At 38.9% G+C, this 22,890-nt stretch overlaps 1 protein-coding gene across 1 annotated transcript; it reads left to right on the top strand.

The window, feature by feature from the left end:
- The first annotated feature begins 583 nt into the window (after window positions 1–583).
- LOC102534924 (cytochrome P450 2C23-like) lies at window positions 584–20,939 on the top strand. The gene is given in 11 exon segments (XM_072971755.1): window positions 584–763; window positions 2,779–2,941; window positions 10,403–10,552; window positions 11,177–11,337; window positions 11,825–12,001; window positions 15,628–15,768; window position 16,292; window positions 16,746–16,933; window positions 18,837–18,966; window positions 20,372–20,410; window positions 20,413–20,939. Coding segments are annotated over 11 exon segments (1,500 nt in total). The 3' UTR covers window positions 20,583–20,939.
- Window positions 20,940–22,890: the final 1,951 nt, after the last annotated feature.

Genomic DNA, 22,890 nt, shown 5'->3' with positions numbered 1-22,890 from the left:
ACTTAACATAGTTTTCAAGGTTCATTCATGTTGTAGCAAATACTAGAACTTCATTCTTTTTTAAAGGTGACTAATATTCTACTATATGTATATACTACATTTTATTTCTCCACTAATCTGTTGATGGGCACCATAGACTTTTAGCTGATGAGGGAGATAGGATAAAAATGATGTTTGAGGAGGACTACCCTGAAAGCTGTTATTTTTCCAAATCAGATCTTAGGATGTATGAATTTTTTTCCCCAAATTTGTGAATTCAGTTATTTAAACAGTTTCAGAAAGTTATGAAAAATAAAATGCAGCTTTATATTTAATGAAACATTAGTACTGAAAGAAAAAGTACATGTAATGCAGAGGCTTAAAAAATCAAAAGTTGCAGATTTTTTGAGTGAGAGGTGGGAAAGATGTGAATCCTTCCTAATCTCAAGCTTCAGGAAGGTAAACAGAGCCAAAACAATTTCCAAGTGTTTTTTTTCCCAATTCCAAGAGCTCAGAACAGCCTTTGGCTGGCAGGTCACAACCTGCATATGTATAAAACTTTGCCAACAGGCATCCTGACAGTTACTGATCTCAAGAAGCTAAGATGGAGCTGCTGGAAATCATTACTCTTGCTCTTATGATTTGTGTCGCTTTCCTGGGTTTCCTTTTTGTGTGGAAGAAAAGTCACAAAAGGGGAAAGCTCCCCCCCGGTCCAGCTCCCCTTCCCATCATTGGGAATCTGATGCAACTAAATATCAAAGACGTCCCTGCATCTCTCTCCAAGGTAAGAGGGTTTCATTAGGGGCTGATCATCTCCAGGCAAGGGGGTCATCTTCAGGCTCTTCAGATCATCTTCAAGATTTCTTAGTTTTACTCATCACTGTATGTCTATTTCTGTTTTACAAGATAGATAGCCTTTTTTTTTTTCCTGGATTGGATCACGTTTGAGCAGGTAGTGAGTTGTGCTGACCTGACCTGAGATATAGGTTGAATTATAGTGAGTGGGGAAATTCTGGGGTCAGAATATATTTTAATTGAAAGGCTTCCAAGCCCCTCTTGCATATAACACTTAGCAAAAGGCAAGCCTAGCAAATGTGAAAGTGTAATAAATTTCCTCTTATATTATTATTATTTCTATTTTATACTAAATACTCTGTGGGATGCTTTATGGTCCTCCTCCTAAAGAGTGATTCCCACATCTTGTTCTGACACAGCCCAGCTCTGCTACCCTAACTGATATTCGCTCCTTTGGATATATTCTTTGGGGAAAAGATACCTCCATGAGTTCATTGTGCAAGCATATATTCTCCAGAACAACCTAAATGTCCACAGATGGATGAATAGATAAAGAAACTGTGATACACACACACGTACTGGAATATTATTTTTCCTTAAAAAAGAAAGAAATCCTGTCATTTACAACAACATGGATAAAGCTGGTGGATATTATCCTAAGTGATTTAAGCCAGACACAGGACAAATACTGTATGATCTCATTTCTATGTGGAATCTAAAATAGTCAGACTTACAGAAGTAGAGAGTAGCATGGTGGTTGCCAGGGACAGACGAGGGGGAAATGGGGTGACGGTGCTCAATTTTGCTGCAAAGAGGTAAGTCATGCTGTAGTAATTGGAAGGAAATAGAATCCAGTGCACAAGTTGGAGAGTTGGGCCTTTTTTAGGAGCATGGAGAGTCATTTATATTAACAGAAAACTATGTACATGGGCACAGATGCAGGTAAACAGGTAGATGCTATGGTGGAAGCATATGGAAATTCTCTTCTGGTTTTTTCCACTATCTCTGTGAAATAGCAAAGTCTTCAGCTGAGTGTGAGGCTGGGTGAGAAGGGCCTGGCATTTTGAACCCCAAAATACAGAGATACTCTCATTCAGAGAAACAAAGGAAGTAAAGTTTCACTTTCCTGGGACAGAGAAAAGGGGTACAAAGGGACAAAATTTTCCATCATTTAAGGGTAAGTTGAAAAAAGAAAAAAAGGAGGCAGAAAGAAAAAAAAAATTAGGTGAAAAGTCCAGAAGTTTTGCCTCTTAGAAATAATCATCATAAACCAAAAAATGGAGGATTATAATATACAAATGGCTTTTTTTACAAATCGACTATTAAATGTAATTTTATTTTTCAACAATTAAGAACTTGAACATGTTTCCATACCATTATAGATCTTCATATAAGTAATTTCAAATGGCTGTTTGAATTCAATTGTGTGGATGTAAAATAAGTTTGAAAACCAACCCCAGCTGCCAGCTGTTATAGTACATTACTTTTCCCCTTGACACAATGCTATCATAAATGTATAGATTTCATCATTTTTAATACCTGCTTCATAAGCTCTCCTCCAAGCCCTTACCCTGGTGGCTTCCTTCTCACCTTTAGTTAAGTGTTACCTCCTCATAGATTCCTCACCTCTCTATTTTCTTAAGTTTCCCCATGATCATCTAACAGTACGTTCTTTATCACTTTCATAGAGTTATGAAATTTGTATTGCAGTTTGTATTGCAAATGTAGTTTGGCAATTTACTGCCTGTTACTTCCACTAGACTCTAAGTTCCTGGGCTGTGCACAGTGTCTGACACAGTATAGTTGCTTAGTAAATATTTGCTCAATGGTTGCACATATAAAGGAAGGAAAGAATGAACCCATGACTGTACCCCAGGGTTAAATTCCTAAAATGAAATTAATAGGGCAAAGTCTAAGCTACATGTGAATTACTAATTTCCACCAAAGCCTCCAGTGGAGAGATTTCACAATAGCACTCACACAACCCCTTGCATCTCGTTCTAGTTGGCTAAACAGTATGGCCCTGTTTATACTCTGCACATTGGACCTCAGCTCACCGTGGTCTTACATGGATACGAGGCAGTGAAGGAAGCTCTGATTGATCAAGGTGACAAATTCCTTGGCAGAGGAACTATACCAATTGTTGACAATATCTTGAAAGGATATGGTATGTTTCAAATCAAAATACAGGTTACTTCTCTTCAGCAAAAAAAAAGTCTGATTAACTAACTTTATGAGTGTCTGGTCTGCACCAAGCAACAAATGAGATGCTGCAATACCGCACTGCAGTTCTAACTACCTACAAGTAGTGCAGACAACGTAGATTGAGGGCGTCATTCCCCAAAAAACTACTCTCACTTCAGATGCTAGCCACAAGTTCAGGGGTCTCCAGGCTACCCATACTTCTGACCAACTGGCTAAAAATTTAGGGTTCCCATGATCACCTCAGGTACAATTTGCTGGAACAACTCACAGAACTCAGGAAGATGCCATACTTAGAATTACAATCTTACAAATGGAGAGACACACAGGACAAGGTTTGGGAGGGCCCCACATGCAGAGCTTCTGTATTCTCTTCCTAGGAATCAGAATACATTACCCATTTGATGCATTGGTGTATTCACCAACCAGAAAATTCACCAGAGCTTTGGCGTCCAGAGCTGTTAACTGGAGCTTCATTAGTTGGGCTCTAGTTCTTCAGTAGGATAATGGGCTCACAGACAATTCATTTTATATTACGTTTCAAAACTTAGATATGTGTTACATATATTTCTTTATGTTTCAATTATTACACAATAAAAGAAAAACTCCTAGAACAGCCTGAAAGTCTTCTCCAAACCATTAAAATTGTAAAATTGCAAGTTCCAGAGAAATAGAAACTTAATTCTTTTCAAAACATATTTATGAGCAATTAAATATTATGCAGTATACTAAGTGATCAAAGAGAAGCAATTATTTAGCTCTCTTATATAAGATCGGGATGAATTTGCTCACCTGAAGAAGCAACCAAACCTTTCCTCTACTTGTTCCCTTTTTTCTAAACAAGTTGATTACTTTGGTGTGTGTGAGTTTTATATTAATTTTTAACTGGAATAGGAGGCTGCTGAGCTGAGTTGAGCTCAAGAAGGGAAAAAATTATTGCTCAAAACATTGCAGTTTTCACAACTCTGAGACAACTGGTTTACAAATTTCCTATAAAATTCTTGCTACTGTTTCTTACTTGCCTATAATGAGAAGAGAGAATTCAACTCTTCCTTTCCTAAAACTTTCTATCCTGGAAAATAACAAAGAGAAGAGGGTGGAGGGTATAGCTCAGTGGTGGAGTGCATGCTTAGCATGCATTGTACTGGGTTCAATCCTCAGTAACTCCATTTTTTAAAATTAAATAAATAAACAAGCCTAACTACTTCCCTGCCCACTCTCACCCCCCCCCCCAAAAAGAGAAGAACCATTCCCTGATATTTTAGTTTTCCTTCTTCATTAATTTCCTATGGCTGCCATAACAAAGTACCAAAAACTGGATACAAACCTTAGAACAACAGAACTCTATTGTCTCACAGTTTTGGAGGTCAGAAGCCTGAGATCAAGATGTCAGTGAGGTTGGTTCCTTCTAAGAGCCATGAGGGAAAATGTGTTTCATGCCGTTCTTGTAGGTTCTGGTGGTTTGCTGGCAAACTTCGTTGTGCTTGCCTTGTAGATGTATCACCCCAATCCCTGCGTTCATGTTCACATGGCGTTCTCTGTGTGTGTATGTCTCTGTGTCCAAATTTCCCCTTTTAAGAAGCATACAGTCACATTGGGTTGAGCCCACCCTAATGATCTCATTTTAACTCTGCAAAGACCCCGTTTCCAAGTTAGGTCACATTCACAGATACTAGGGGCAAGGGCATCAGCATATTTTGAGGGGAAACAATTCAACCCATAACACCTTCCTAAGTGAGGTATCTGCTAAAATATTAGATGGCTTTCTGATCTAGTGATCTTTGAACACTGTAATATAGTGCTGCAGATTCCTGCAGTTTGTGTCTTAACTAATTAAGTTGTTGAAAGATTTTCTGTTAACTATGAACTCAATATTTTGCCTAGTTTCTTAATCTTTAAACATTTATCTCTGACAGATTGTAATAGCTCAAACCTTTATGTTATTCATTTGATCCACACACCAGTATTAGGTGCCATTGTTCACTCGCTAAAGTGCAAAAAATTAAAATTACTTAGTGTTCTTCAAGGTATGGAGAAACAGCCACTCATCCCTTACCTGGAGGAGTGCAGATGCTATAACATTTTTGGAAAATAATCTAGTGTATCTGTGGACTAGAAACTGCAGTGACTTTTTGAGGAATCTAGTTTACATAAGTAGAAACAAATGCACTACGTAATTATTTACTCACACACAAGCTCACCCAAACACAGTGGGTGTGGGGAGGGCATCACTTCTTTGAAATACTCCAAGCCTATAGGAATGTAGGTGTGCTAAAGAGAAAGAAGTATATTTTTAAAAAATATATTTACATAATAGGTATAGATTCTGAACAAAGTGAGAAAAATAAGAAAGCATTCCAGTTATCTCCTGTTGTGTAACAAACCTCCCAGACTCAGGGATATAAAACAACAACTTTTTTTTTCTTTTTATACTAATGGATTCTGTGATCAGGAATTTGAACAGGGCACAGTGGAAGTGAAGTGGCTTTTCCTGATCCGCAAGGCCTGGGGCCTCTGAAGACATCCGTTTTTTTCCAAACAGAGCAGCTAAGGGTGATTCAAATAGTAGAGGGCTAGAATCATCTGGAGTCTTCTTCATTTCCAAGTGTGGCTTCTGGGCAAGGATGACCCAAAGGCTGCACTCAGCTAGGACTGTCAACAGAGCATCCCCGAGTGGCCTGTCCACATGACTTGGGCTTCTCACCAGTGCCAGGAATCCAGGAAGGGGTGTCCTGAGGGGGAACATCTGGAGAGTGAGCATTCCAAACTGCAAAGCTTCTTTAGACCAAATCTCGGAACATAGGACCATATTTTATTCATTGCAGGTAATTCCCAAAAGCCAACTCAGATCCAAATGGAGAGGAATTAGGCTTCCCTTCTTAATGGGAAAGTGGTGGTGGTCACACTGCAGAAGAACATGAGGGTTGAGAGATACTGTTGTAGTTCTCACTGGAAAACACAATCTGCCCACAGTGAGCAGGTGAGAGAAAAAAGTATCACCTTTGTACTGATAAGGGAAAACTTGAAGAATATAGGTTTAAGTGGGAGCCAAATGGTCCTGCAATAGAAGCTAGAATCAGAGAGGATTCTGCACTGAGTCATAGACAACACTGGACCAAAGCTGAACTCTCCTCAGAAGAAACTGACTAGTCTGTGTAAGATTCATGTGCATACATGTGTATATTCCCAGATTTGGACTCCCCCAAAACACTTTAATTTGGGGACAGGGCAATAGAAGATACAGGTTTTCCTGGGAATACTGTCAAAAGCTCTGAACTTAAACTTTTAATTGTCAACATCAGTGAATCAAAGCAGACTTCACATAGCTCATTTACTGTCATCAGTCCCTAGGAAATATACTGGCACGCTCTCCTGCCATCACATTTGCCTAGCATGGATTCCAACTCTGGAAGAATTCAACCATCTTCTCTGTGCTTGTGCCCAGAAGATAAGTGCTGCTAGAAAAATTCTCCAGGGATTACACTGGCTTCCCTTTAAATTAATACCTTTAAACCTCAATTAGAATTTTAATACCACGTATTCCTCTGTTTGGCTCCCTTTTCCAGTCTCAGAGACTCTTCTTTCCTCCTAGTAACACCCCCACTATGCATATCTATGCTCAGAACCATTGTATCAGAACACTCATTGTAACAACAGAAGTATCAGAAAGAACTCTCAGTTTCTTAACATTTTATCTATAGGTCTATCTGCCTCTACACTCATATTCTCCTTTTTTCCCCCCTCCTGTTACAATTGAAAAAGTATCCCTTTTCTTAACAGGGACAATTTCCATGTGTGCCCTAAATCCTATACTATCTCACCTTCCCAAGAATCTTACTTTTTTGATAATGCCTTCTTCATCCCAGATTATCCACCTTTCTCTGCTTGTCCTGAGAACCAGTCCTCTCTTTTCCCTTATTGGTCCTGGTTCACAATGTTAGAGAGGCCACAGGCTGAAATTCAACCGCTGGCTCTGGCTGGAATCAATCGAAGACAGGCACTGGTTAGAGACTGGAAAGTGGGAGAGCCAGAGATCCCCGTCTCTCTGTGCCTCAAATGGCATCTCTTCCATGAGCTACGTGTCCCCTGTGGCTCCAGCTCCTTTAGAATTGGGCCACTTGGTTTCAGCTCTGGCCAGGTAACCCCAACCCTTGAGCTCTGGTCACACCAGCTCCTCCCCTTGTCCCTTCCATGGGGAGATGGTAGCAACTTTCCATTGTTGATAATTACCAGTTGTCTCCCTGTCCCTGGTTTGGCTTCTCAGTGTTTTCATATCTTAAAACTAATTCCCTGGGTTAAACTTCCTCTGTTTTAAATATTTCAAGAGGCTTCTCTTTTCTTGTTTGCACTGAGAGTGATAAACTCACTCACATGCACATTTTCCTCAGCACTCTCCTCACAACTCCCTTTAGTTTGTCCCAGGTTTCTTATCCCTTAACAACCAAACTTCTCTAAAGAGGCATTCACAATGAAGGGTAATTCCCCTTTAGAAATCTATCTTGAGAGATAATGCAAGATGTGGAAAGAAATTATAAACAAGAATGTTTACAGTCGTATTTTTCGAATCTGGCATACAGCAGCGTCAACTAAACAAAAAATGCACAATGTGAGAGCTGTGAGTTCAGTTTTATTTGGGGACTTACTGAGGACTATAGCCCATGAGACCCCTCTCAGATACCACTGAGGAACTGCTCTGAAGAGGTAGTGCGGGAGGTCAGTACACATACAATTCGGTGAAGGGAGTACATGCAATCAAGTTCCATCTTAGTGGAAGGGTGCTGCTAGTCATGAGGAACAGATGTCTCCTTTAATGGCTTTAGTGCTTTTCTAAGTATGAGAAGATGCAGGAAATTGGGTTCATAAAATGTTCTCAAAATACCTAACTATATCTGAAGACCTGTTCTGTCAGTTTTCGTAGAGCACAGTGTACCTCACTCCTGATCCTCCACCCTGACCTTCCTTAGTTTTGAAAGTCGATGACTGCAGTGACTAATGACTAATCCTTGTAGAGGATTCTTTAGTTGGCAGGAGAGCAGTGCAGATTTATTAAGTGGAAGAATAACGAGCAAAAAAAAGCAATATTTAAATGTCTAATTAATTTTAAATAATTTAATCAAATTTATAATTACCTTTTGATTTAAAGGTGACATAAAAATACCATTTAAAAATTTGGAGAGATAAAAATATTCCTAAAACCAATAATAATAATGTTATTATTGATAATTATCATAAATGTTAGATGGTATAGTAATTGGATTATTATTAAATTGAAGTAGTGTTGTAATAGCCGTAATTATATAAGAGCTAATATTTATTAAATACTTATGCGCCAGATACTGTGCTAGGGGTTTCACATGCATTACCACGTTCAGTCAACACAGTGGCCCCATGAGGAAGAAATTTTTTATTTCCATTTAACAGATGAAAAGCTGAGGGAATAGAAGTTAAATAACTTGCCCAAATTAGAAAGTTTTGAAGCAGAGATTTGAATTCAGTTTGCCTAGCTTTAGAGGCCAGAGCCACTAACCATACTGTCTCAACACACTAATATTTATTTTTATCTTTATGTACTATCTCTCAGATGTTGTCCATACGCACACATATTTTACATCGTTGTAATTAGAGTGTACAGAAGCATTTGTATACTGATTTTTCTTTTAAAATATGAACGTTTCTGATATTTTTCCATGGTTTTCATGATCATAATTTTAACAATTGCTTAACTTTTCCTAATATTGATTTACTATCATTGTATAGTTGGCAGTTACCCAATCATTAGCATTTAGATTGTTTACAAATTTCTTAAATTAGCGTTGATGGCATTGCAGTGTACACATTTTTACCTTTTGTTGAATTATTTCTTTGTGTAAATTCTTAGGCGAGCAACTAATGGGTCAAAGACAATTTGAATAGTTTTTTGCTATAAATATTGGTTTAATTCCCAAAGTATGTAGTGATATGCAATGAGGCTAAATGAACACACCAAATTTGCTACAAGCTTGATTTCTTTAGGTAAAATAATTTTTTAATGCTTGCTAATTCAGTAGATGTGAAATGAATATTTAAATTATTATAAATTGAATATCTTCTATGTGCAAGGTAAGAGATCATCACGTGTCACAGGAAATAAAATGCACCAGTCACTAAAATAAAGAACATCTGGTATAGGAATTAACACCAGTAAACAAATTGCCATAATTCAAGACAGGAAAGACAAATCGTATTAAACCAATTCACTTAAATGGAAAGAGAGATTACCTCCAGTAGATGACGGGGAAGACTCAAAGAGAAGGTTTCTGAGATGGCTCTTAAAGGGTAGCTAGAAACTCAATGAAGTAAATAGGGTGGGAGCAGAACAGCTGAGGTGAGCAAAAGGAAGAGAATGAACGAAATGCGGGTGCAAACAATGGAGGTGAGTTTAGTGAACAGCTGTGACCGGCCCATCAGCTCAGAGTTAGAGCTGAATGGCGGACAGGCTTGAGGGTTTAAAGGTGTCACAACAAGGCTGTTGAGTCCACCAAATGCTTTTTAAGCCCTAGCATAATTGTCCCTGTATTTGATTTTGAGTAACCTGGAAACTGCATCTTAGAGGGGTGGTAGATGACTGTAACTTTTCAAATCTGTAAAAATATTAGAACCCCTTGTGGTGGTGTAGGATGAATTGACAAGAAAGGACAATGAGAAAGACATTTTGGAGGTGGAATCAGCAGGGCTTCCCAATTGCAGACATGTAGGGTGAAAGGCAAGAGGGATGTGAAGACGCCCTGAGATTTGGGTTTGGGGCACTAGGAAACTGGTGGTGCGTTAAGAGAAGTGGGGAATTCAGGATACGTAACTGATTTTGTACAGAGGAAGACATGAAAAAGCACTGGTATAGAATATACTGAATTCCTTTACTCCTGTGTTTCTTCTTTTTCAGATTAGGCTGACGTTAGCTTAATCTGAATAAGACAGAGAAAATAGAAACATAAGTTCCATATCGATCTGCTTTGAAGTTGCTTATCCTCTTAACAGAGAAAAATCACACATGGAACTAAACCACAAAGTTAGAGAGAGATGAAGTGTAAAAACAGACACGCATGAAAGGGGTTTGCAAGAACATGCGCCATCTTTAACAACTTTAACATCTTTACCATCTTTAACAAAATCAGAGGGCCTTTCCCATGCTTGGGAATGTTCTCCACCTGCCAATGATCCCCTGACTGATTCCATCATCTCTGCCCCCTGTTGACCAGAGCTTGGGTTTTATTTCCTTTGTGACAAATATCTCCCCCAAACCACAGAATATGTTGTACTCTTAAAATTCCAGTTTCTGGATCCCTGATAAGGGGCACTGGGAACAGTTTAAGGTAGACATGAGCTCCACTCTAGGGAAATCTGACTCCATAATACAAAATGCTTTCCTGCTCTTTGCTTCTTTTCCTAGGAATCGTTTTCAGTAACGGAGACAAGTGGAAGCAAATGCGGCGCTTCTCCCTCATGACCCTGAGGAACTTTGGGATGGGGAAAAGAAGTCTCGAGGAGAGGGTCCAGGAGGAAGCCCAGTTTCTGGTGGAGGAGCTCAGGAAAATGGAGGGTGAGTTCCACTGATCATCCTTTGGGGGCAAAGGGGACTTGCTACACACACAGCCTCCAACTGAAGCTCCTCCTTTGAGAAATACTCAGTGGTCCATGATCAGCTCTGTTAATTAGGGGGTTGGCTAAGAAAAAAGGGTGAGAAGAAAATGACCCAAAACTGTTGCTTAGGAAACTCTCAAATCCCTTCGTTTGGATTCATTTCCCAACTTCAGCACTTACTGGGTATGTAAATTTGGACAAGTTACTTAACTTCTCTAAGAGGCAGTTTCCTCATCTGAAAAATGGGGCTAAAAATCAAACCTCAGAATGAGGGTTAAATAATATACTTTGTAAAATATTAACACAGTATCCAGCATGTAGCAAATTCTCCATAAAGTTACATGTTGCTTTTATGACTATTATAGCATTCATAGAATAACATAATAATTAGTAGTAGTAGCATGGTATAATACTATAGAGCATATAGTATTAGTATTGGTAGAAGAGGCTTACATTCTAATTTCGGGAAGCTTAGAGAAAACAGACTATGTATCCATCTGAGCAGAAGGGAGGCCCTGTTCTTGAAACCCTGATGCAGGTTGATGAAATTTCTCAGTGTGAGAGTTGTTTTTTCTCACACCAGCTCAGCCCTTTGACCCTACCTTCATCATCTCCTGTGCTCCCTGCGACATAATCTGCTCCATCCTCTTCAATGAGCGTTTCCACTACAAGAACAAGACACTACTCTTCCTAATGGGTCTGATAAATGAAAACTTTAATCAAGTAAACTCTCTCTGGAGCCAGGTAAGGCCAAGATTGCGTCTGCCCTTGCGGTTGATCTCAGGGGTCCACTGGGAGCCTGCGAGCAGGGTAAAGGGCTGTGAGCTCCCAGACCTGCCCCAGTGAGCACAGCGCCAACGTGAGCACCATCACCTTCCCTCCTCGTGTGTCTAATGCCGAGGGGATGAGTGCAGTGTTTCTTCCTCCGGCATCTGTGGACAGTTGCCCTCTGTTCACTTATATGGGTTTACTCCCACAAAAGAAGACAGAGTGTTCCCAGATGCCATGGTTTCTTTTAAGACCCCTACATGCATTCTCCTCCTCTGTGACTCTGAAGTTGGCCAAGGGTGGACGAGGAGGATGAAAGGAAGGGCCACTCTTGTGCACCTGATGAACACCCTCCCTTCTCTTCTGCTTGGAAGCTGGAGGACGTTCTCCCTGGTCAGACGCCACTCAGAAACCTTAGTCTCCCTTCACAAACTGAATTTCTGGTGTATTTTCTCCATTTTAGATTTACAATCTATGGCCAAACTTCATAAAGCATCTCCCTGGAAAGCACAGAACATTTTTTAAAAGGGTTAAGGATATTCAGTATTTTATTCTGGAAAAAGTGAAGGAGCATCAAAAGTCCCTGGATCCTAATAACCCTCGAGACTACATTGACTGTTTCCTCAGCAAGATGGAGCAGGTACTGGAAGTGACATCTTTCCCTGATACTCTATTTTATCATTCCATGGAAGTGCAGGAAAGCATAATCACAGCACGTAGGCAACTCTTGATATTTTTGCTATCTTTTAGCAGTGGGGTTCACTATTAACAATAATGTAAATTTTAGAATGGTCCAGAGCCCTCTTTTTCCTTTGTATTTCTGCTTACTTCCCACACTTGGACATTAGCATTTAATGAAATGTTCTTTTTACATATTTACTACGAGCTACATCATGTATGAAAATGCGTGTTCCTGAGCATGTATTTATCTTGGGGTGGGTAAGACACACATGCATCTTCTCTACATGTTCTTTACATGTACATAGTCAGCCATTTTTGCCACAGTGCTTCCCAGATAGCATGTCATTGATCAATACATTATAAAAACCTGATTGTGTTTTCCCATAGAAACAATGTTGTTATTTGAAATTGGTGATGGGAAAGGATTCTAATGCAAATGTATTATACTTTAACCATGGGTAATAATAGTAAACATATTAAATAGAAAGTATCACACAGCCACCAACCCTCAGAATGTCACTGATTTAAAATACCAGCGTGAGTGTCCATGAGCACATCAGTAGAAAAACAATCAAGACTGTGACAAACAGATTGTAAAAAAAGATACTTAAATGTATAAGCACATGTAACAACTTAAATCTGAAAATTATTCTTTGAGTCCTATAAAATTAACCTCACTGATGCCAGAGTTCCCCAAAATATGTATAAATGAAAGAAAAACACCACTCAACTGTATCGTAAATGTACAAATTATAGCAAACATTTAATTAATAATAACTTGTATATTCTTCTTAATCTCTATGAGGGCTGATTTGAAAAGACTGATTTCCTTAGAAAACATATCAAAGGAAGGCATGTTGACATGCCTTTTACTTAATTCTCAGGAATTTCCCTGGAATCAGTAGAGGCATTTAAGCTCATTCCATTTACCAAAGATGTGCATCAAAATATCGTCTTCATTCTGATGGGAAAAGTTGTTGTTGACTCTCAGAGGACTAGGCATTTGTCTGGGAAAGAGGGAAAAAAATAGCCAGGTTTTTAATCCAATCATTTAAAATTTTATTTAGCACCAACTCTGTATCAGTCATGGTGCTTAGGGATGTGAGCATGGTGCTTAAAGGGAGTGAGATGATGAATCAGATAATACCCTGCAATTTTCTTTTGTAGCACTTGTCATAGTTTAAGAAAATATTTATTTAATTGACCTCTGTATTCACCACTACACTGTATATATACTCCAAAGTGCTGAGGCAGTGTCGATTTCCCACACTTTGTATTGCCAGGAACTAGCACAATGCCCAGAATATTATAGGTGCACGTAAATATTTGTTGAATAAACAAATTAACTGATTAATACATATATAGTCCTTGGCTTAATGTAGCTTACAGTCTAGTGCAGAGATCATCAAAACAAGCAGTAACAATGCAGTGCTAATGCAGGCGTTACAAGTTGCCATGGGAGAACTTGGCAGGAACACTAATGCTAGTCTAATGTGAGTCAGGGAGGGACTTCTACACCAAGGCCCACTGGATATGTCCCTTCATACGTAGGTGAACAATCAAGCCGAGAGCTGAAGGGTGAGTAAGGATTATCTGTGTAAAGATGACAGAGAAAAATATACCAAGCAGAGGAACAAGGTATGCAAAGGCCCTGAGGCCTTTTTAAAAACCAGTGGCATTAAAAGCCCACCCCATCCCCAAAAAGAAATCAGCAATGAAAACAATTTAAACATAGTAAAAAAAACAAAGGTTTTTATTAACTAGTTTTATACATTAAACATTCATTTATTCAACAAATTCTTAGTGACAGCTATTATGCCAAGGGTTGGAGATACATCAATAAAGATTTAATCTCTATTATTTTTCATATAGTCATGGTAAAATAGAAAGCTCACTCACTATTTTTAAGCCCTGGATCAATTTATTTTCTAACCACTTTGTGGATCCCATGCAAAAAAAATAGGTCAAAATGTTCTATCTACAAGTACAGTTGCTGTGTTAGAAATGCCATTAATAATGATGAGTGTCATACGTGAGCGGCTGGGGCTGGGAATGCCTGAGTCCTTGTAAGTAAAGGAAGCAGACCAGTCACAAACCAGTGATTTCTCTACATTGTGCTCACATACAGCTTATCATCTAGGTTTTTTTCATTAAATATAATAAAAGAAGATGTATATATGAAGTGTTGTTCTAAGACTTTCCACCTATGAACTCTTTTAATCTTTATAATAACCTGATGAAGTATGTTCTAATTTTATCCCAATTTCACAGATGATGAAACTGAGTAAAGAGGTAAAGTAGCTTGCCAAGGGTACACATCGATCTGTTCATTGACTAACTTGGTATTTGAACTGGAAGTTTTGATTCCATGACCTATTTTTTATCACTACACTACAGTGCACAAAATGAAGCCTATTGCTAGTGAAGAGGTGTGATTGTGGAGTTCTGATAAGTCATTGCCTTTTTTTTTTTTACATTTTTTATTGATTCATAATCATTTTACAGTGTTGTGTCAAATTCCAGTGTTCAGCACAATTTTTCACTCATTCATGGACATATACACACTCATTGTCACATTTTTTTCTCTGTGATTTATCATAACATTTTGTGTATATTTCCCTGTGCTATACAGTGTAATCTTGTTTATCTATTCTACAATTTTGAAATCCCAGTCTATCCCTTCCCACCCTCTACCCACCCCCCCCCCGGTAACCACAAGTCTGTATTCTCTGTCCATGAGTCTATTTCTGTCCTGTATTTATGCTTTGTTTTTGTTTGTTTTTGTTTTTTAGATTCCACATATGAGCGATCTCATATGGTATTTTTCTTTCTCTTTCTGGCTTACTTCACTTAGAATGACATTCTCTAGGAGCATCCATGTTGCTGCAAATGGCATTATGTTGTTGGTTTTTATGGCTGAGTAGTATTCCATTGTATAAATATACCACTTCTTCTTTATCCAGTCATCTGTTGATGGACATTTAGGCTGTTTCCATGTTTTGGCTATTGTAAATAGTGCTGCTATGAACATTGGGGTGCAGGTGTCATCCTGAAGTAGATTTCCTTCTGGGTACAAGCCCAGGAGTGGGATTCCTGGGTCATATGGTAAGTCTATTCCTAGTCTTTTGAGGAATCTCCACACTGTTTTCCATAGTGGCTGCACCAAACTGCATTCCCACCAGCAGTGTAGGAGGGTTCCCCTTTCTCCACAGCCTCTCCAGCATTTGTCATTTTTGGATTTTTGAATGACGGCCATTCTGTCTGGTGTGAGGTGATACCTCATTATAGTTTTGATTTGCATTTCTCTGATAATTAGTGATATTGAGCATTTTTTCATGTGCTTTTTGATCATTTGTATGTCTTCCTTGGAGAGTTGCTTGTTTAGGTCTTCTGCCCATTTTTGGATTGGGTTGTTTATTTTTTTCTTATTGAGTTGTATGAGCGCCTTTTTTTTTTTTAAATAGAGGTACTGGGGATTGAACCCAGGACCTTGAGCATACTAAGCATGAGCTCTACCACTGAGCTATACTCACCTTCATTGTCTTCTTTCTAACTCATGTGGCCCATTAACTCTACCATCTACAGGAGAAACAGAACCCAAAGTCTGAATTTCACTTGGAGAATTTGACAATCTGTGGATCAAATCTGTTTGTAGCAGGAATAGAGACAACCGCAAGCACCATGAGATACAGGTTCCTGCTCCTAATGAAACACCCGGAAGTTCAAGTCAGCAAATATCCTAGTGGCCAAATAAAAGATGAGCTCCTGGTACTGATGAGAGCAGGAAGACACTGATAGTGATGATTTCTCTTTGTCTGGGCTGCCTTAGAGAGCATCATGGAAAGGGCCATCCATGTGGCTTTGTGTTTGTAGATCAGAATTATATCAAATGATGCTGATATGTAAGAGAGACCTTTAAGAACTCAAAAGTCTCTCAGTTAGGTTTAAAAACAGAGCAGCTTCTGAATCCCAGCTCTTCTATATGTGATGCAGTGCTGGAGAGCAAGCCCTATTCAGATGAGGGCTGCGTGGCTTCCCCTGCTGGATTCTTATCCTGGGCCTGCCAGTACCTGGCTGTGTGACCTCAAACAAGTTATGTCAACTTGTAGGCCTGTTTTTCCATCTTGAAAACAGACAAGATTCCTCAAAGTGGAGTTTTTGCATCAATATAATTTAAAATTCAAAAATGAAATTGTAGTAGCTCGGTTTTCTCAAGCACATTCTCAGAGCACAGGACTTGGAAAGCTAGGGTTTATATTGTACAACATAATGGTTTTCGCCATTCTCACATAATTTGTAGCAGAGTGAATGAGTCTGACCAAGGAGACGCTCCCACCAGAGGGAAGATCAAACATTTCTCCTCTACAGCTGCTTTGCTAGGAATCATGGGATAAATCTTAATCCCTGCCACGGAGGTCATCTCCTCACCTGTACAGGAGGACAACCAGTTCATGCAGGAGGCTGAGGACATGCCTGACCTAGCTTTTATGTTTCCTGCAGAAGACTCTCTGGTCTTTGCAGCAAAATAGAAAATAGAATTTCCATGAGGAACAGAGCATGGGCTGTTTAACAAACAGCATGTCTTTGACCTTCGGATCCTTTTCTAGGCCACTTTCCATTAAACATTGTAAGCATTTTCAGGTCATTTCCAGATCTTCAAGGGAACATTTCTTCAGTAGCATTCATGATTCATGTCTCTGCAGCCAAAGTTCATGAAGAAATTGATCGTGTGATTGGACGCAACCAACGCCCCTCCATGAAGGACAAGATGAAGCTGCCCTATACAGAGGCCATGGTGCATGAGATACAAAGATACATCACCCTCCTTCCTTCTAACTTACCCCATACCGTGGTCCAGGACACGAAGTTCAGACAATACATCATCCCCAAGGTTAGAGTTGTCTGGGAATCTGGAAAAGCTGGCTGGGATAGAAGGGGCAGCAGGGAACCTCAGTGGGGCCTCTGAGAGGCATCTCAGTTCTGTTTCAGGAAGAGAAGCAATTGAGAGTCATGGAACGAACACAGGGTCAGAGTCACCTGGCCTGGGTTTGAAATCTGTCACTGCCTCAGGCCTTTCTTTCAGTTCTGTGGTCCTGTCTCTGCCTTCCTGGAATAGGGGGAGCTGACCTGGGGTTTCTCAGGCCCCCTCCCACTCTCATATAAAATGTATTAAGGGAGAAGTGACTTGCATTAATGAGAATCTCATGTGAACTGAAATCTGGCTTTTCATGATGGATTTTTAAAAAAGGGAAGAGATGGAAAATGTGTCTGCAGCTCTAAGATAATCAAGCCTGGCTCTCTTCCCAGGACCTCATATATTCAGAACCTGTGAGATAGTGCTGTCCATAACAGTCAACATTTGCAGAAAACTTAGCGTTTATCAAAACATTTACGTGCACCTTGGGCATGCAGTCAGTCTTCTGTAGTTGTTAAGGGCTTAGGTTTTACATTTAATCCATTCAAGAGTATAGAGGAGGAAGAAAAGGTGCCAAACCTGTAGAGTACTACTAAATAGAAAGAGCCCCCATCTTACCGACAAATGTCAATGCAAAAGTCTACTAGCACTCAAATCTAGCATCACATTAAAAATACTGTACCACCAACAAGCAAAGGTCATCAGCGACACAGGCGTGGTCTCACACCAGAAAATACTTGTGCTGAGTAGTCATTTAAAAAGGACTTTTAAAGTTCCTTTATTTATATGAAGTAAAATACTAAGCAAGCCAAAGAACATTATAGAATGCTACTGTTTGGAAAAAGTGGGAAATATGTCTGTCTTTTTTTTTAATCCATATGATTTCTTCTTAAGGATATATTGTAACTGGTAACAGTGATTATTACATTAAAAAGGAAACTAGGAGACTTGAGTATGGGGAAAAGAAAGAGACATTTTCACTTTATACTCGTTTGTATGTTTTTTTGGTTTTTTTTTTTTTGGTATTTTATACCATGTGCATGCATGCATTACCTACTACAATAATTGTGAAATAATGTTTCAGGAAATATAAAATGAAGTAAAAATAGAAAAAGAAAGATTTCACTTAAACAGAGGTGCTTTATGATCAGATAGAACGTGGGTCAAATTCTAACCATGCCACTTGCTAAAAATATAACCTCAAGCAAATTATATTTCTTCTCTTTGAATCTCAATTTCTGCATTTATACAATGTTAGCCCCCCCAGAAAGCATACTGGATATGGCTGAAGTGAGAATTAAATGAGGTTTATAAACAACTAAGCACAGTGTCAGGTGAATATGAAGTATCCCATGTAAATGGCAGTTATCATTATTATGTTGTCATTTATACTTCACAAAATCTTATGGGGCAAAGAGGAAAGCCTATTGTCACCGCACCCCATTTTATGAGTGAGGAAAGTAGGGTTTGACCCAATAGATTCTGTAGATTACAAGGTTCCATATCTCATTTTCTTCCCCTCACACCTGAATTCAGAAAGAAAAAAACTGTGAAAAGTTAGCTTTCCCCATTGGAGGCAGCAATTCCAGTAAAGCGTGAATCTAGATAGTATAGGTTGCACACCTTAGTTTTTTCAACAATTGATTATTGCACATTGACCATAACATTGTTCTTTCCACAGGGAATCATCTTATTACTCGATAAAAGGTATTATATGATAGGGAGTGTGAAAGAGCCATCACATAAGACAGTCCTTGCCAGGCAAGCTTAAGAGAGCTTGGTCCTATTTAATCCACTATAGTTAAGAATGTCAGACTTTTTAATGAACCAAAGATAAGCATGATAATGTGCCACTCCACTCTCCATTTCTTGGTTCCAGGGCACCACTATATTGCCATTACTGTCTTCGGTCTTGTACGATTGCAAGGAGTTTCCCAACCCAGAGAAGTTTGACCCAAACCACTTTTTGGATAAAAATGGCGGCTTCAGGAAAGTGCCTTTTTCCATTGGTAAATACAGATACACCCCCTCTAAACCATACATTTGCACATTTTGGACAACTTTTAGCTTCATTGAATATATGGCATAAGTAATCCACTGATGATAGTAAAGTCAATCAAATCAATGTTAGAAACCCCTATATCAGGATGGAGCCATTTAAGTTTGTATACCAGTGGGATCAGGTGAGTATTCCAGAGACTATTTTGTTCTTTGGTGATTGAGTATAATGCCAGTTTTTACAGAAACCAAGGCAAATCAATTCAATTTAGACATCACACATTACCAGATGATAGAGCGACCTGATTTTGCAAACTCTCAAACTCTAGTCTGTTGATTTCCCCTTTGTGATGTTGACTTTTCCTAAACAAAACATTCCAATTTCTTTTAAAATTATTAACCATTATTAACTTTGTTATTCTTAGAGTCAGAGGCCATGAAAGAGACCTTGGCCACTTCACCCTTTCTTCCCCTCTGAAATTGGGAGCCTTTTTGCAAGAACTGTTGGCTCCCAGTTACTTTTTCCCATGAGCTCATAAAGGCAACTGGGGTTGGTCAGTACACATTCTTTCTCTTTGTTATCCTATTCAGTCATTTGATTCTTATTTTCAAAAATAACAGTTAATATGTTTCATTTCTAATTATAATGATAGTAAGTATTCAGTATAAAAGATGGAAAATGCAGAAAAGCAAAAAAAAAAAAAGAGAAAGAAAAAATTTTGCATTTTCACCCTACAGAGACAATCACTGCTAATATTTTACTATATATACTTCAAACAATTGTCTATGTATACATAATAGATGTATATTCCAAAATAAAATCTGGTTCATTCTGTGCAATCTATTTGATAACCTGCTTTCACTTAGTGTGTTGTGATAAAAGACAGCCTGTAGTATTAAATAATATTCCATATAAACAAGTTTAGGTTGCATTGTATGATAGATGCACAAGGATTTATTTAACTAATCCAATATAGATATATGTCTAATTTTCATCCAAGTCTTTAGTGTCATAAATAACAAATGCAAGTCACAGCTCATAATTGGATCTCACTCCTACAGATAAATCCCCAGAAAGAGAATTACTGAATTAAACAGTGAAAATTTAGAGAATTTTGTTATGTATTGACAAATATCCTTCTAGAAAAACTATACCAATTCATTGTCCTCCAGCAGTTTCTGAGTGATCCCTTTTCTTTTTGTCTTTGTATTTTGTTTTTTTAACGGTGGTCTTGGGGACTGAACCCAGGACCTTGTGTGTGCTGAGCACGAGCTCTACCACTGAGCTATTCCCATCCCCTGTCAGTCTCTTTTCAGGTTGGTGTTTTCAATGGCTCTTAGGAGCCTCTAGTATTTGAATATGAGCTATTGTATTTGAATTTGCTGTGAGCTAATGGAAATGTTTCCTCCTTCCAGGGAAACGGGCCTGCGCTGTAGAGGGCCTGGCCCGCATGGAGCCATTCTCTTTCTCACCACCATTCTGCAGAACTTTGTCCTGAAGCCCCTGGTAGACCCAAAGGAAACAGAGACCAAACCCATTGTTACTGGGCTTTTCAACTTGCCACCACCCTATAAGATGTGCCTTATCCCTAGATAAAAGAAGAAATTTTCTCTTTTAATAATTTAAACCAAAGTAATTAATTTTTCCTCTTACTCCCTCTTTCACCCTCTCTTCGTTTTAAATACTGCCTAGGATGGAAACACTACTTACTAAAAGTTTGATAGACATTAAGTCTAAAAATTCCTTGACAAAAAGGAGCTGGATCCTGAAAACTCCAAGGGTACAAACAGTACACTTATACTCTTTACAGTGCTTTATAAACCATGGTTCAGCAGAACCAAGACTATACCGACAGAAGGCCTCTATTGGGACAATCAGCAAATAGTGAAATAGATTTCACTCTGTCTGTGGCTTTGAAGATAAGCTGATTTTCTATAGTTTTGCAAAATAGCGAAACTAATATAATGATCTATATATATTTTTTCCAATTTCCAATTGAAAGCACTTCTATGATTTATTCACAAAATAAATTATTTTTTTCCACAGTAGATTTTCTTTGTATATTTGACTTTAAGCCTCAAAAATCCCTTTCCTTGAGGAGGGGCCTTCTATAATTAGAATATGGTAAATAGATGAGATTAAATGATAACCCCCACAACAAATCTCTCCCTGCCCCACCCCATCTAACTGAAGCCATTGATTTCCAGGGTGGCCCAAGGAGCCCCCTTGAATAACCATATCTGCAACTAGGATTTAGACATGCATAGAGGCCATCTTTTTCAGAAAGTGGTGAGGGGCGGGGCTGGGGGTTGGAGACCAACAGGGTAGGTTGCAAGAAAGACTGAGAACTGCCAAGAGAACAGTGACCCAGAAGAGAATGCCCAGCAGTGACCCAGTGACATGCTGTGAGTAGCAGCTGCCCCAAAAGGATGACTCAAATCCCAGCAGGCAGCCCAGCCTCCAGGACACTGGGAGGGAAAGAAGTTTTAAAAGCAGAGCTAACTTTCTGGGCACATATTCAAAAGTGAAAGCAGGGACTCCAACAGATATTTGTACACCCATGATCCTAGCAGCTTATTCACAATAGCCAAAAAAAAGTGGAAACAACCCAAATGTACATCGGTGGATGAATGGATAAACAAAATGTGATGTATATGTACAGAGGAATATTATTCAGCCTTAGAAAGGAAGGATACGTGGTCTAACACAAGCTACAACTTGGATGAACCTTGAAGACATCATGCCAAATGAAATAAGCCAATCACAGAAGGACAAATATTGTATGATTCCACTTACATGAGTAGTCAAACTCACAGAGACAGAATGTAGAATAGTGCTTGCAGGGGGAGGGGGAGATGGGGGAGTTATTGTTTAATGAGTATGGAGTTTTAATTTGGGAAGATGAAAAAGTTCTAGAGATGTATGATGGTGATGATTACATAAAAATGTGAATGTACTTAATGTCATTGAATTGTATACTTAAAAATGGGTAAAATGGTAAGTTTTATGCCATGTATATTTAACCACACACAAATGTATGCACACACAAGTAGAGCTGAGGTACTTGAGTTAGACAGGTGGGGATTTGGAAGCTGTAAATTTTGGATCTAAATGTTAATATGATTTGCTCACATGTATCTTGCCTTCTCCCCACCCCAACACTCCTTCCTAGCTAACAGGAATTTTGCCTTTTGTCAATCAGATTCTCCTCCTTTCATGCATCCCGAGAAGTTTTGAAATGGCCAGTTAAGTTCCCTGACTCGGGTTGAAGAACTAGTGAAATAATGAGAGACTAGACAGAAAAGAAAACTTTAGTTTGGGAGACCAGGTTAAATCACATAATGAAGAACATAAAGAAAAGGGAAGAGAGAACTAAAGGGTGATAATTGTGGGGAGAATTCAGTTTGATTTAGTGACTTTGGGGAGACAGGGAGCAGACAAGTGAGAAATTCTAGGGAAGCTGCTGAGAGCAAGGGAATTGAGGAGCAAAGGGAAGAGAATGGAATTATGTCTGTGGCTTAACATTCTTTAAAAAACAGAAATAAATAATGGCATTCCCTTTTAGTTATTTTTGGCAGTTAGACTGTTCTCTTTACATACATGTCCCTTCAGAGACTATGCCATGCAGGGTCAGCTCCACGATTTTATTAGCCCCACAGGCTATGAAATCTGGAGCCATTTGGATTGCAGATCTAACTGTCCATTTGTACACTGCTGAGATGAAACTGAAGAAATATCACTTTGAGCAAGTCCCTTAATATTTCCCAACCTTAATTTCCTCATTCATAAAGTGGAGATCACAACACCCACTTTCAGAGTGGTTGTGGAGATTAATTGAGCTAATGTTGCATTAAGGCAAAACCATTCATTCAAGATGTCTAATAGAGCACTAAAATGAAACTCTCTGTTTCCATTTAAGCTGGGACACCCAGGC

Source organism: Vicugna pacos, chromosome 11, assembly GCF_048564905.1.
Source record: "Vicugna pacos chromosome 11, VicPac4, whole genome shotgun sequence".
Taxonomy (NCBI): domain Eukaryota; kingdom Metazoa; phylum Chordata; class Mammalia; order Artiodactyla; family Camelidae; genus Vicugna; species Vicugna pacos.
Note: the sequence above shows the minus strand (reverse complement) of the source record. Positions and strands in the feature narration are given on the sequence as shown.